The 17,028-nt window shown below is 39.6% G+C and overlaps 1 protein-coding gene across 3 annotated transcripts in view; it reads right to left on the reverse strand.

Annotated features, from left to right (window-relative positions):
* The window catches only part of LIN7A (lin-7 homolog A, crumbs cell polarity complex component), a 45,670-nt gene that overhangs the window by 26,305 nt on the left and 2,337 nt on the right, over nt 1-17,028 (reverse strand). For 2 of the 3 annotated variants that reach the window (XM_015857388.2, XM_015857399.2), the window contains exon 2: nt 1,384-1,502. In XM_015857388.2, coding sequence (XP_015712874.1) covers nt 1,384-1,502 — 119 coding nt within the window. Of the gene's footprint in view, nt 1-1,383; nt 1,503-8,112; nt 8,132-17,028 lie in introns of those variants that run through there. The other variant, XM_032443740.1, reaches the window with a different exon arrangement.

Consider the following 17,028-nt stretch of genomic DNA (forward strand, 5'->3'; position numbering starts at 1 on the left):
CTGAACTGAGAGTGCATTTGTCTAAAACATTTTCCTACTTCCTAGGCCCCAAACCTGTTTCAAAAAGCTTTATGTCTGTTTCTGTTCAGAATATCTTCCAGAGAAGGATACAAATTTGACAAGATTTCACTGATGGTGCCAGACTCTACTGTAATCTGAAGAAAAAATAACTTTTCAAAGCTCTGAGGACAATTAAAGAAGCATTTAGTGAGTTAAATGAAAGGACTAATCAGAATATCAGTTTTACAGGGTACATAGTGCCATTATTTATTGTCATCAAACACTATTCGCTTTAAAAAGCCTTAAAAATCCCCATTTAACTTGGGGGAAAAATCCCTGTTTCTCACACTGAAGAATATACTCCAAGAAACAAAGAGTGTGTTTGTTGCATTCTGCTTATTAAACTCTTATCTTTCTTCCTCCCAGACACTCAGCAGTCCACTCAATCAATTTGCTGCTGTTGCCTAGTTATCAGGAGGTTCAGTCCTGCTACCACTGAGGCAACATTAGATTTCCCATTGATTTCAGTGAGGGAGGATTAGTTCCAGCCAATAGATAGACAAACTTAAACAGAATTTCTTACAGATTTTCTGCTGAAAGTATGTTATCTTCCCTAAAACATCTAGAGCTGCTTCAGACTGGCAGGCTAACAGCATTCAGTTTTAGCAGGTAAGAAGTCCGATGCATTCCTTTATTAATTTACGGCTTCTGTCCAAGACACTTCTAACAGATGTATGAATAATTTAACTACATTAAGGATAATACTACCAGTATGTATGTGAGAAAGTGGCTCCTTCTTCTCTAGCTTGACTAGAACAAAACAATAATTTATGTACCATTGGTCAGAACTGAGGAAGGCCCTTGACCATACATTGCTGGGTAACAATCACAGTTCTTAGTAATCTGATAAAAAATACTTATATGTGCAGCATCACCCACTGGGACCTGATCACTGACTACAAGATTCATATTAGCTTCAGTTAACTTCCATGCTTACGTCATTTGTCTCTCGTGGCACTTTTATTGTACCTCACACCTGAGTTCAAAGAAGAGGCATTTAATCTTGCAGTCACTGAACTCAGCACATCCCCATGTGCTGTATGACTTAGTACAAACCTTGAAACACCATGAGCAGAATGCTAAAGTACTAAACTCTTCCTCCTTAACAAGTTTAATTGCCTTAGGCTTGAGGACTTGCTGACGTAACTTTTCTTCATCTGCTTTTTCAGTAACTTCATCTTTCTGCATTGCAGCAGGTACTAACAGACACATCTCACAACCACTGTCCTTTATAAATGGTACTGCTGCTTCTCCAGCAGTATACTTTAATTTTTAGGACAGAGATTTTATTCTGAGAAATAACTAAAAATTTCTGTTGCATACCTCTCTGATAGCTGTACAAAACTCACTCTGCAGCACCTTCTTTAGAGACTGTAGCTTATGTACCGGTACTTCTCCAGATTCCTGCAGTTTCTCCAGTAACTCAATTGCTCTTGCAACATCTGAGTGGAAAAAGAAAAGAAATACATGTCAGTATAAGCAGTGGTTGTAAATGCAACAGTGACTAAAAGGGAAAAAATTACGGTGATTTTATATTTAAAATCCACTGTAGAAACAACTACTGGACTAATCTTGTTATACCAGGCTCAGATAGGCACCAGCACTACTGCTGAGAGATCCAAATCCCCACATATAGACCAGCAGGGCATGCAGACATACAACAGACACACACACAGAGCTGCATTCTTAACTGCAAACCTTTCCTGGAACAAATCTACCAATTTAAAGCAGCTAATCCACATTAGCAGACCTAATTTTTTTTCTTACTTTTCTGCACAGAAGCAGCACAGAAACAGTATGGGGTCTACTTTCAGAAAGTCTACAAGAACGAGTCATTGAGTCATAGAACCATAGAATCACAGAATGGCTTGGATTGGAAGGGACCTCAAGAATCATCAAGCTCCAACCCCATGCCACCTCCACTTCACATCCACTGGTTGGTCTCCATAAACATTCAGTAGGCGTGTATGAACATCAGTGGGTGCCCTTTTTCCACATGAAAGAACTCAGCGACACACCTGTGCTTCATACAGACTCCCATGTCAGACACCATTCTATCAGTCTGCTCCTCTGCTGCCATCTCTTACACTGCAACAAAATGCAATGGAATACTGGCCAGAAGGGTCAATCTCTACTGCCATACCAACACATATCTCTTGATGAGATAGGCCAACAGCATAAAATAGGATGTGTTACTTTTGGAGCACCCTCATATGGGAAATACTTTTTTTTTGCTTGCCTAAATTCTCCTCAAGTCCATATGAACATCAAGGGCACAATCTAGGTACTTCTGAAGTGCAATCCAGGAGGCCTAACTTTGTAGACATTCCGAGTACTGAGCAGAAATCTGGCCATACTGACTTAGTCCCAGGAGGGAGCTGCATGATACACATCTCAGTCAGCTTCTAACTGGTGGAGCTTAATAGCAAGTTTTTCTTCCTGCATCATTTAGTGCTACCTTTCAGCTCTTCCTGTAAATTCACAGGTATCACTGAACAACAGTCTTGACCATGTGCTCATTCCTATGTTCTTTTGGCATACTGTGAATAGCTACCTGAGCTACCATTGGCCAACTACACAATCCCGCTACAAATAGGTCTGTATCCTAGTGATTTAATGTATTCCTAGTACTGAATGATAAAAAAGTATTCGAGGTATTTTAATTCAGTGCGCTAACTGCACTAGGAAGAAATAAAACCCTTCCCCAGTCCGCCATATAACTCCACAACAACGACTACATACAGCCTTATTCTCCAGTTTGATGACAAGAGTTTTACTATTTCTGACTAGAGGATTATCCTAACTGAAATAGTTCTTACAATCCTTGGCTTGTAGCTGAGCTATACTGACCAGATGTCCTACATATAAAACACAAGAGAAATAGGGAAGAGGTGACAGAAGATGAGCTCTAACAGGAGTAAAGTCATAATAATGTATTTGTAACAAAATAATTATTATCCATGTGCTTCAGCGTTAGGAACAGTCTTGATGTCTCAAAAAATTTACAGTTTAATTGAAGAAGTAAGTTTTTAGCATAGTAGGTTATGCCATAACAAGTTAATAACTAAATAATTTTCGAACCTTTTAACAGGCATTTGTCTATTTGCCAGTTGGTAAAAACTGCTATGCATTTCATTCTGCAATCAGATCATTTATCATAAAGAAGCTCCAACAGCTGATCATAATGGATCAGATATGACTTCTGAAATTCAGATATTCTAAGTCATACTGGCATCTTCTCCAGTACTAGTTCAGGGAATTTTAGGACTGTCTTTCCCTGTCACCAACTATAAATGTAGAAGGCTGGGGCCAGAGATGACAGATTGATTTCTATTTTACAGATGTGTGGAAGTTTCCTCACCATATTGTGTGTATAACTTTGTATTTCTTTTTGGCCCTGAACTGAATGATATTCAATGAATTATAGCCGTTCTGTTCCAGAAGGGAACTTAAATAGCTTTAAATAGATTGATCAATACAAAATTGCTAAGTATGTGTCTAAACATTTCCCTAGGGCATGGACCAGATTCAAACAATTAATCACTTCCAAAGCAGGGGATGTTACAATACAAAAGGTAAGTTTTCATCCCAGTTCAAAAGCCTGGCATGAAGTCAATGGATGTTTAGTATGCAGACTCCTGCACAAAACTGATCACCAAGGTGTCATTTGTCAGTATCAGTTTACTTTGTTTTCTGATTAAGAACTGGCTTGGGGTGAAGACAACTCTGAATACCCTGGAAGTATTCTGATTTCCATCACTTCCAAATCCATCCAGTGAGCCAGAATGCATGAATGTTGTTGCCCAAGTTCTTGTTTTTTTATTCACCATATTTGTTAACAATAATCAGCTTGCTTTCTCTCTTTTAGGCACGTGGCTTGACCCAATTTGGCAACAGCTTGTGCAAAACTGCTTGCAGTGGAGAGAACATGGAATAATAAAGAGCTTCAAGGGATAAAAATACAGAATTAAAATGAGACGTGTTCAGGGCCAAAGCTGTTTGTTACACACTGATGCTCTGTCAGGAGCGAAGTGTAACGGTTTGTGCAAAACCAAAACTGTTTAAACATGAATGTATAAATGTGATCTCATGAAATAGCCTGTATTTCTTTCCATTAATAATTCTGACGGGGACATCTGAATGAACAATTGCTCCAGGAAAGCTTAAAAAGTGAACGTGCTCAATGTAAGTAAAGTGAAGTTTTTTTTCCTGATCCTTTATACGAGGCAAGTTCCAGACAAAACTAAAGTAAGTGCCAGCTCAAAGAAATGATGAGAGTGCTGCTGAGGCAGATTTCAAAGTTACGACGACAAGAAAGCAAGCAGCAGGTAATCAATCCACCCCTGTCAGTTAGAGCAATGCCACGGGTTTCCAAAGGACTGCTATTCATCTGCTGGGATACTTTTCTTGTCCCAAATCCCCCTTTGATTACAAATGTAATCAGCTTTCCTTGCCAAAATTATCACCAGGAAATTGCTCTTGAATAACATTTTCTTAGCCATCAGTGAAAAGCACAGACTGATGAGAAACGTATGTGCTTATATAGATACACAATACTCATGGAATTATGTTAAAAGAAGCTACATTCTATGCAAATTAAACACTCACACATTTTATTACTGATTTGCCCTTCTTTTAACCTAAGACATTTTGGGAACACAAGTGGAATTGTGAAATATATTCTATGTATTTAGAAATACGAGCTCCATTACATTTGCACTGAACTGATGGTAACATCCCTGATGTCTATCCTCATTTCCCACATTCACATCACACAGAAATTAGTGGGAATTTTGAGTACCAACGTGGGTGGAATTATTCCTCTGTATTCTATGGTGTGTGCACTTGGAAAGGAATATTAATATAATATTTCTCACCTTATTATATAGAATTCTAGCCTTTTTTTTTTTTTAACTATTTTCTTCTGACTTCCCGATATAAAAAGAATTTCTTTCTCTCCTGTTCTGTTTAACATTCCCTTCCCTTTCTGCCTTCTCATCTTCATGCTTGCCTACAGCCTTTCAGGAAATAATAAGGTTTCAGCGTGGTGGATCATGTTGTCAGTGAAGTCAGGGGGCTGTGGGTGGAACACATTTTATCAAATGTGCTCATCAAAAGAAAAGCGTGGCTCTCAGATTAAAAAAAAAAGACAATTTCGAGCCTTCTTTCTGTTTTAATTTGAATGAATTTTCATTTGTATCGTTAGTGGAAAGAAGCAGTAGGTTGCTATTTAAGCATTAAGGAGAGGTGTCTCTAGAACATAGAACCAGCAAAATACCACACTGTGATACAAGTGGAAAATTCCCATGCAATAATAAATGAAGTTGAATTCTGTATGTATAGCCACATACGAGAGCAGAATTAGCAGAAAGGTCATTTTGCTTAGTTAATGCTTTGCTGATCACCCTATTCTAACGTACTGTTTTCACTCGCTGATTTTGTTCCAATAGCAAAAGAATATACAATGTAGATAGATCTGTTGGATTTGACGGATGTTTTTAAAACCAAATGTTATTTCAGTTCAGCTTTTACATGAAAGCTAATTATGAATCTATGCATTGCAGAATGAACCCCAGCAGGTCTGCACTTGGTGCTCCTCTCACACGACTGTGAACTTCAGTTAAACAAAGTTCCTGCATTTTGCAAATGTAGTTTTACCCCGGTATATTTTGTGCAGGCTTTAAATTTGTTCCAGCTCAGTCAGATAAGCTATAAATTAAAAGGAAAAATAATAGAAAATTAGTGTATTAAATGCTTCCCATCTAATATGACAGTGGCTCTTGAAAATGAATACACTTGCATGATTTATAACGCAAAACATGAATACTGTTGTACATCTACCAGCACCCAATCCTCCTCTCATACTGATCTATGAGCAAGTTGGTCCTTCAAATAAATACATTATCCTCTGAGTTAAGAAATATCTGAACAGATGTTAGTATGTTCTATAATACTAGTTTGGATGCAAATAGTAATCACTTAGAAATATACAAGGGCTGCCCACATAAGTAATGCCTCCTATTTTATTCTGTTGGCCCACGACACCAGCAGGAAGATGTTGGTAGTACAGCAGCAGAGACTAAAGCTTCCTGACAGTATTCCATTACGTGATGTTGCTGTGTGACAGATGGCAGCAGAGGGGCAGTCTGACAGCATGGCGTGTGCCACTGATATTTCCATGCGAAAGATGGTACCCACTGACACTGGTCGATGCTTGCTGAATGTTTATGGAGGCCAAGCAGAGGATGTGAGCATGGTGCATAGTGGTGGTACGTTTCAGCAGTGGTGGCAGACACAGTGTGTTACCTCAACTAGTGCAGATTTTTAGGAGCACAGCATGAAGGCTGCTGTTCATCAGAGGCAAAAATGCACAGATAATGGTGGTGGCTATGCTGAAAAGTAGTGTTTTGTAGCTGAGCAATTGCTCTATCAAAGAGTGTTACTGCGCTCTTTGTATCTGTTGCAGTTTCCATGGGAAAAAAAAAAAGAAAAAAAAAGAAGGCATTACTTGTGGAGCGACCTATGTAGTACTTCTGTACTCCGATAAACTATTCCTGTTGCTGGGTTGCCTCTCAAGCAACAATCTGATGATCACTTATTTATTAACAAGATGACAAAATAGACTTCTCACCTTCCCGAAGTCACTTAACTGCCTCATTCATTTTAATTCTGGAGAATTTAGACAAATTAGTATGCCAGTTATCAGGAAATAAAAATGCGCTGAATAAATACCATGCTTTGGTACTTCAGAGAGGTAGAACATCACTAGAAATTGACAGCAAAGACACTCGGTAAGTCTTCACTAGCTTCACTATGGCATTACAGAAAAATAATGTTGACAATTTTCAAGCTCGATTTCATTGTGCCTGAAGACCTTTAATTAGGCTGAAGGTGAAGAATTTGCATAACATACCAGGTATTCGTAACTGTCTGGTTTTTATTCCTCCAGTACTTTTGTTAAGGTTTAGTCGCTTCTTTAGAGCTTATGAAAACACGCATTTCCAAATTCTCAGCGTTATTCTACTTTTTATCATAATTCCCCAAACCTACACAGGGTGATCTTCAAATGCTATCAAATGACAGTAGGTAATCAATGGTTAGGCAATTAGAATTCCACAGTGATTAGTGAAGTTCATTCATAATTCATAGCCAGCAACCCCTTATCTCTGTGACTTCTTGGTTAAAACCCAAGCTTTGGAAGATTTTCAGCTTGTACCTTTTGAGAATTTTCTGCATTACCGGAGCTCTGCTGTCATGTTATGCAAAGCGGCAGCTCACAATTCCCACCTGGCGTCAAATAGCAGACTGCCCAATGCCCACTTCATCTCCTTACTGATGGCACAGTGCTCTTCTGAAATAAAACAACTATCCTGTTAAAACAATTTAACCAAAACAGTTCAGGAAGATGAAGGTGGAGAGCAGCTTGAAGTTGCTATGTTTGTCTTGCCCTGAATTTCACACCAATGCGTAAGCATGAAGGTGTACTTCAACAATGTAAATCAGACTTGATGTGCAGGGAACAACATGTTAGGCTGTTAGGATATAGCAATAACTTTCAACACTACAGTGTGTACTTGTGAGGTCTATTCAAACTAATTACATATCCTGCTCTTATCAGTATTCAGTATCATGACATCATGCGACAGGTGGTGGAGCTGTGTTTCCAAGAAAAAGATACACTGGGATGTACTGCATTTCTCAGGAGCCTCCTGATCTACAGTTCTGGGGGACATTCTTCTACTTTTTGTAGTAAATTTGTTATCTATCCTTATCTTAATTGGATCGTTTTTCTTTCCTTCTCCCCAGAAGGGGAGAAAAAGGCCCCTTTGCCCTGTCGTGCTAGAAACTGTGACATCATAGCAGTAATATCAGTGCTTCTGGTATATTTATAGTAATATTTATATAGCCTTATATTATATGGGTAGTAGTTATAAGTTCAATGAAGAATCACTTCTACTCCTGTGGTTAAACACTACCGTGAATGCAGAAATAAATATAACAAAGAACAACCAAATCCTCGTGATTCACCTCGTGCTGAGGATTTCAACTCACCACAGTTCTGCAGGCATCTACAGCTCAGCTTCTCACCCCAGACTGTTGCTACTTTTGATGAAGGAAAAACACTTTCAGGCTACAATTCATCTGACCTATTTTAGATAAGATGAATCATACTCTAGGAGCGCTTGTTCTCTTTGCTGACTACAAAGGGAGACTAGATGATTAGCTGAGATGTAAATGCCTGCATCCTACATCATGGTATGATGAAATCCACTGTTATTGTCCAGATTTACAGCAAAGAATTCTTGCAAATTTACCTCCATGTGTTACAGAAGACACCAGATTTGAGAACAGTCACGTTCAACAAAAATTCTGTTGTCAGCACACAAACCAATGAGCTTTGTAGTTAAAGCTTTTAAAACCGTCTTAACCGAAAATCCTATGGATCTTTTTCATAACATATGAGGAAAACCAACCATGGAGTAAGATTTGAGTGTACGTACATTCACGTCATGCTCATTTTCTTTGGCTATTAATTGGACTCTATTTGGGTCTACATTTCTTGTTCTGTATGTTGGTGATGCACTGAGGTTTTTCTGGCTCTAGCTTCTCAGACACACTACAGGCATGCAAACCCTCTGCTTCCCTCTGCTCCTGACCCACATGCTGCATACCCCAAGGCATGTTAATCATCATGAATCTTCCCAGCAGCTTTGGCAGGAACACCTGAATGTGACAGCACAGGTCTGATACGTTTCGCAAAATAACTTACAGAAAGGACACTTAATTTGCAAGGAATGCAGAGTCACCTACAATCCAAAATACAGACAGATATTGTGTGGAGATCATTCCGTCCAGCAGCCTCAACACTACAAAAGAACCTCTTCAGCAATTCTGCTTTCCCCACTGCAGGCACATGGCCTGAAATACTGATACTCCCACTTCAGGCACACTGCTCCTGAATACCCCCCTTAGCTTGCTCAAATTCAACATTCAAAAGGTCCCCTTAAGTGAAAAGTATGCTCCTTTATGTTCTCAGAACTTCTCAATGTCTACTTATGTCTGAGCAATCTTCCCCCTTCCACCCTGACAAGTTTTAATCAGTAATTTCCATTCTCCTCTTCACTAGGGCTTTTTCACAGCCCTAACCTACAATAAAGGCTAACTGGGAGAACTGGATTTGCTTTACCTTGGTCAATTTTTCTGGCATAATCATTAACCTGCACAGGTAAAGTCACTCCTCAGTTTTTACAATGAAGCTTTCACATACCTGGTGTTAAGTCAGAGGAACGTCCTTGCTGATAATATTCAAAATTTGTTCTTAGACGAGCATTGAAAATAAACCTTAAAAACGAATACTTTTCAAACAGTTATATAATTTTTATTCTTCTAAATTAGTAGTTTTGTTACAACTTCTAAAGCAGCGAAGGTGAGAAGGTGCATAAATGGAAGTCTGAGAATTTTCATCACAAGACTTTGCCATCTGTGAGTAACCAAGACGTACACCAACACTGTGACAGCACCCACTGCTTTTGTATGGAAAGCTTTGAATACGGCACCAGTGCGAAAACGAGCTTCCAAATTATCCCTTAAGATAAGGGATAAAAAAAAATTGAAGTTGAAAATGCAAAGAATAGATAAATACAGAAAACACTGTGTATGTTCCAGCACAGCTCTTTAAAAACAGCGTCATGACTTTTCCCCCGCATTACCCTGGGAGAAAAGAGAAGGGAAGGTAACATTTTTTTCTCTCTGTATATATAAATATACAACTTTCTACTGCTCAATTGTGTCTGCTTTTTGTGATCATAACTAAGATTCATAGACAGTTACTCAGTGCTGAATAGAACAGTTGAGATATTGTTCTTGTGCCTTTTCTGACTAGGGACAGTTAGCTGTGAATATGACACAAAAGCATCTTTAGAATGTTGTATTCAAACAAATACATGTTGTACATGTTATATATGCATACATTCATTCATTCAAAAAAGGAATGAAACCCTCATTTCCAACAGAAAGCATAATACTTTGTTGCTTCAGAGTTTGTTTTTGTAGTTCTTAGTCTCTCTGTAAGGACTTCTACAAACCCCAAAGTTCTCAAGTGTTTAAAGCAGTTATTTGCCTCCAAAGGAACTGTGAATTAGTGTTTTGTGTTGACCTTCTGAAGCTATAAAATAAAATAAAAAATCAACCTCTGAAGCCAAGTTAGACATCCCTGAGACATTCAGATATTCAGCAGGCTAAGGATCTGGCTTTTAAGACATGAGACCCTACAATCTGAGCTTTATGAAAGTAAGGAAACTGTATGCTCCTTCCTGTAGCTATAGGTAACTTGCAAAAAGATGCCCCAGCAACTCCACTAGCCTCATCGATCTCCTGCTGACAGTATCTCTTGGCCTTGTAGGATTCGTTCAGCAGAAGCCACTAATCATGCTGGAATGCCACCATTTTAAATGCCAGACTGAAGTACACTGGGCATCTTACTGAAACTACAAATGTGAACATGTTCCACGTTCTGATCTCAGATTAAAAGGGAAAATAAAGGCTACTACAGTAAAATACATCAGGAACCCTACTTAATAGAACACTCACTTTTCTGATTTAGTTAGAGAAAACCATTAAAATAAGGGAAGGAATTAAAAATTTGACTAAGCCCAAGAATTATAAAACAGAAATATCTACAAAGAATAGGCTTGTGTAAACAAAGAAAAACAGGATGAAAACCATTACTTCCAACTTGGATATACTTTTCTCTTAGCTGAATTCCACTCTCTCATTTCCTCGCCTAAAGCAAAAGCATGTAGTGTGTCCTATGTGCACACTGCAAAACATAACCATGGGCCATATGGGCAATCTCATGCATTACCCACACAGATACTTGCAGCGTGCTTTTTGTTTGCATCAGAGTCATTTTTGTTGGCAGGGAAGATGACAGGAAGGGGAAAAAAGGCACCAACCTGTGCCTCTCAAAGGGAGGCAAGGTTAACTTCAGGATGCTAATTCTCCATCGCAACAGGCACTGTGCTGGAGCCAAGGCAGTTGCTCTCACTTTCCTCTCTGCTCATGTCATTACCAACCTCCTGCTGCCTCTTCTCGGTTCTTACCGCTCCAGCTAATCTGAAACTTAAATCTTTTATTACCAGGAAGATGAGAAAGATGGCTGTGGGCTACTGGCAGTTGTACATAGTTGCAATGCAAATCAAGTCTAGCATCATGATTTTATCTTCTGGGGCTTCTTAGGTGGTTTGAGACTCCTATAAGATGACAGTAAAAAGATGGCATTCATGCAACAGAATGGCTGTGACGCAGTGATCACATACCTACACCTAAGATAAGATTCCCTGTAGGCTCAGGTAACAAGAAAGTTAATATCCTTTCTTCAATTTTAGTGGATTTAACAATATTACTTTTCGCAGATGGAATCCCCTCTGGTAGCTGGCTACAGTCTAGTCATTTCTCAAGGAAGGGAGCTGTTGAGGATGTGTATGGGAGAAGCTACATTAAGAAGGTGGCAATGAATAACATCCACTGGCAGTACACCTAGGTGGCACAAATATGCTGATGGCAGATCTCAACAACTGCTCACGATCAATTTACAACTAGGAAAAAGCATGACCTCAGAAGAAAGTCATGACCATTTAAATTGCTTCTGCAAGTTATGAAGAAAACTTTGAAATGGGAAACCTCTGGGAGAAGGAGCTCACTGTCACTTTTGGAATGCAGTTGTTTGGTATCTTACTTGTTGAACGATGCTGAGGAGCAGGGGAACTAGAACACTTCTCAGGTTGCAGCCTGGTTTCACAACAAGGTAGGTATCTGCCTAAGATCTCAGGAGCACACCTGGCATGTTTTAAGATGGCTGTACTGCTAAGAAGCAGAAAGCGTTTAATAAATTAGTATAAATTCCACCACTATTACCACTGGATTACAACATAAACAGACATTAAAACACCTCTCTTTTCAAAGACTGCTTCATTGATTATAAGGCCAACATCCTCTCTTAAAGTTTCTCCACTCTAAGAACAGATGTATTATCCCTTTATTCCTGTGCTGAGTCAGTAAACAGCATTTGGCAGAAACACTACTGCCAGATCTATTGGAAGCTGATGAGATGATGGTAAACAAGTTTCTGAGGGTTACAACTGCTGCTGATGACTATGGTGATCTGTATAAGCTATTTTGAGTACATTCTTCCTTAATGCCTAACTGATTGCAGAGGGATTGACACCTTATTATCCGGGAGATTTATCCTTTTTCAGAAAACATGGTTGAGAAAGAAAATTAAAGAGTTTAGTGGATATAAAGGATTAGTGTTTAAACTGGGGGTTGTATTAAAACGAAACAGTAAAAATGTAATTTTGTTTCAGAAAAAAATGAATTAGAGTCTATTTTGAGCAACGCTCTTCCTTATTCAATTATCTGTGTTTACACAGAAACAAATCAATGCTTTGATGCTCCGTGTATTCTTGGATATTTAATTGTTCCATACTTTAAATAATAACAATTCTCCAATCTCTTCTAGAAATCCACTTTTCTAATCAATTTTATCTTCTTTAAGAAAACAAAAACCAACAAAAAGCCCTATTACTGAAGGAGCACTAAGGTAATGAGAACTCATTATGAGAAGCATTTCCTGACTGAGCAGAACTACATACAAGTACGGAGTCCAACCATTCTATTTCAAGCCATGGAGTTCTCAATAAAAGTTCTCATCTCTCTCTTTTTATCGTAGCTGAGGTCTGAGTTTGTGGTTTAAATACTCAGGAAAGCATCATTAGAACGCAAACGTGCACTTCTGAATCAAATCTGCTCATCTGAATAGAGAATCAACTGTTGAATATTTCTTATTCCGGGGGTGAATCTCCAGCAAATACCACAAAGGAAGATTAAGGCGACTTAGATTGACTTTGAAACTGCTTGGGTTTCTACATACACATACAGTTTACAGTATGTCAGCACTATTTTTTAAATGTCACAAATGCATAATGTAAAATAATTTAGGTTACTATGCATCAAAATAGCACCCCTTGGGCTTTCTGATTTTCTCTCTCAACTTGTTGCAAATGGTCAACCCCTCATGCACTCTGGAGCTTGTCATGGACTCAATCCATGCCACCATGCTTCAGCGGAAAGACCCATTTGAAGAATGAAACGAACAATATAAACACGCAAGTTCTGTTTATCAGTCTGTTCTATAGTGGATTAATTCAGGTAGGCTTCAATGATTACTTCACTGCTACAATCTGACAGACAAGAAGGAACACCAAGTCTCTGAGCAGGAGAGGACCGGAGATGTCTCCCACCACTGTTCCTGACTCTGAAAACAGTTACTGATGAGTTACGCGCTCCTGAGGTAAACATGACTGGAAATGTCAGATATCCCCCCTCTACACTCTACAATAGTGACAATGCTAAAAACACCACTAGTTTTTTGGAAGACATTTCGATGCATCTGCATGACACAAGCCACAAAGGCACAGCTCTCTGAAGGAAGGCAGCACCAGAGGCCCGCTGTGCCTGGCGCGTGCTGGAGATGATGCAATGAACTTTTCATTCACTCCAATGCATCGTGACAAAGCTCGTTTTCAACGTCCCATCATCGGGAGCTGCCTCAGGCCTGAGGACAGAGTCCTCTCCTTGGTGACCAGCCTGCCTTGTGACACAGAGCTCATGCAGCAGTGAGCCCAGTCAGCTCCACCAGGCCGGCCTTCTGCTGCCTTGAGGCATCCAAGGAGAATGTGTGCATTTAACTTTTCAAAATATGATATTGAAGATATCTTTCAAGTTAGGAATTTCTCATATTCTTGCCCTTATTACCTGCTTACCTTAATCCATCCCTTCAAATAAATACATGAAAAATAAGAAGTCAAATATACACTGGCATATTGATGGAAAATAAAAACACACATTTCAGACTGAATCCAGAACGGTCAATTCTCTCTGTTTCTACAAACAACAGGCCTTTTTTTAGCCTCAAAAGAATGAATCTGATTATTTATATGTCATCAGCTGGCACACCAAATAGAGGAATGTTAGACCTAAAGCGCACGGCACTTGCAGAAGTATTTTTCTCCTTTAACACGCCAGGCTGGAGAGCAGTACAAGAAATCTCTCTGACAGATGGAAACACTTTGTTGAAAGCCATGCAGGGAGCAGCACAACCGCTTAACACTGTTTTGAAGGGCTTAACCGCACCATAAAAGATAGCTGGCCTTATGCTGCACCTCTGTCAAGGAGTATATTTCACACTTTATGACTCTGACTTCATCTTGCTGACGAGTACGTTATACAATTTTTTCCAAAGACAATATCTAGCAATTTATACTCAGCACCACTTCTGTTGTATAGAAATATATAAGCATTGATGGGGGGAAATCCCCATGTATATAGGTTATGAGAATGAAAAGAAAAATGACAAGAAGAAAAGGAAGGAAGAGCCCTCTAGCAAGCAATAATGCATGCAAACGGTCAAACATCATCTGGTCACATTTCATAGAGTACATCTACCTCTGCTATTTGATGGCTGATAGCCATCAAATCAAATTATAAATTGATTCAAATACCTATTTACTGTCACTGGACATGGTGCTTTATTAAGGATTTTCAGGAAGCTATGGGACATCCCCTCTATCAAAAAATACTTATTTGAATTCCTAAAAAACCAACAGAGATTAGCCGTGTGTCACAGCTCAAGAGCAAGAAGTCTTTCCAGTTGCCTAGGATATAATTGAATGTGAGGAGAAATTTGGTTGTCAACAGCCAATAGCTATGACCTTGTCAAGAGACTTCACAGGGATTAAAATATCAGCACTGTATATTCAGTCTATTCAAATTTCTTCTTTTATCCTCAATCACATGAAGAACTGAAACCACCAGTGGCATGCATGAATAGTAACTATATAAAGAAAAACGTAAGAGGACATGGATTATTAATAAAAGGCAGTTGAAAGCTCTCCTTCAAATGAGAAATATTTCCATGCACTTAATCATGCAATGGTCTTTGTACAGCCTAATTGTATAGAATCATCAAAAGCAAGAAGTTTTAACAAGTGCTCTTTTAAAGCTGCCATTTTCATGGTTGGGAACAAGGAAGAGTAACTGAAGTTTTGCAGTAAATAGAGTAAATAAATGGTAAGTTTTAAAACTGAGTAAACAAATGGTCAGTTTTCTGTCAGAGTCGATTTTCATCTTGGAACAGAAGAGCACAAGTAAAATGTTATGTAAAACAAGCTTGATGAAAACTTCTGCCGAAGCAGTAAAACTGAGAAAGTTGAGAGTGGAACACACATTATGCCTAGCTAGCAAGATGCCTGCTTCAAACCCTGAGGCTCCATGCAACCACTCCTAAAATGAGAGCCAAGGGAAGAGCAGAAAGGTGCTCCTATCCATCACATACCTTGGAGCACAGTGTTATTTGCAGAAAATGCTTCCATTAGACTGTGCTAAGGCACCCACTGAGTGCCTCACACCCACCAGAAGCTTCCTGTAGCTGTGCAGGGCTTTGGGGAGAGCGTGGCAACAGAATATGGCCACCAGGGAGATGCGAGCTCTGCCTGATGATGGGGAAAGTGGCCACAGCTTGTCACCGCAGGGCTGTGGCACACAGAGGGCACTGTGAGGACAGGCAGAGGCAGTGCTGCTGCTCCAGCGCTGAGAACAAAGCACGAGGTGTGACAATAAAAGTGGCACGCAAAGGTAAAAAGTAAAAGCATTGGCATTTTTAAACATTCCATTTTGATTTTGAGTCCAAAGAGGCAAATTAAACTGAGAACATACTGAAAAATCCGTAGCAAAATGAAAAACAAAACCCGACCTTACTTTGTCTGTTTATGTAACGCAGCATTGTAACTTTCCGCCTCAACATGAAACAAGCACAGCTTCCAAAGTTTCTGGCATCACCCCTGAATTGGCCTAAAACATTCCCACTGTGAGGCCTGACGGGCTCTGGGGATTACTGACAATGCTGCCCATTAAGCATGCAAGAGTATGCAAGAGACAGGAAAGTGCACTTCTTTTTGTCAGAGACTGACAGAGCTGCTTGAAGACACTCAGCCAACAGGCTTTGCCCCTCACAAAGCTCCCAATCATGGGCACGAGCAGCTCATCCCAGAGCTGTACCCCCTCAGCTCCAGAGCTTTACATCTCTGCACTGAAGCACTTGCTGATTCCTTCCCCTCCTCCCAACAGAGCACCACACAAAGGTCAGGCAAAAGCCTTGGAGATTAAATTGTAAGTGATTAAAATTTCCATTATTTTGTGAACTTGTTCCACATATTAAAAAGCCCTAATGGAACTTGCACACATTTGTGCAGGTAGAAAGGCACATGATGACAGGAATTAGGGAAATTAATTCCTGTGCTTTGGACTGAAGTAATCTTCCAGAATGTAATTGGCTTTCAATCATTCACACACAACATGCCCTTCACCTTTAAATGGTAATACATTTTACCACACGATTCTGAATTCCACTTGTATTGGGTGCTAGGAAGGCTCCCATCACAGCACTGAACAGAGAATGCAGGCTTCGTCTGGGAGCAGACCATGTTGGGGCCTAACTCAGATTTCTGATGTATGCATCTATACAAAGTTTTACTATTTCTGGACTCCTTAGTGGAGGAAAAAGCAAACATTTCCTAGCCAGAGACGAAGCAGCCATTCCCTATGCAACGCATGGTAGTGAGTGCTGCCTTTCGTGCAATGCTCTCTATTTTCTTGCTGCACGTAGCTCTCTGTGGGGCACAGCCAAGTAGATACAAGACTACAACCCTACTCCAGGCTGGGCCTATATCACAGCAGAGCTGCACAAAGCGTAAGTGACAGTAAACATAGCTGTGTCTGCTTTAATAAAAACAAGTGAAATGTGGAAAATCACACTGCACAGAACTTTCCTGCTTCCTTGGCTGTGAGAGAAAGACTACAGGGGAAGTACCTGGGAGTACTAGGCTTGGGTTGCTCCTAGAGTGTCAGCCC

Source organism: Coturnix japonica, chromosome 1 (assembly GCF_001577835.2).
Source record: "Coturnix japonica isolate 7356 chromosome 1, Coturnix japonica 2.1, whole genome shotgun sequence".
Lineage (NCBI taxonomy): Eukaryota > Metazoa > Chordata > Aves > Galliformes > Phasianidae > Coturnix > Coturnix japonica.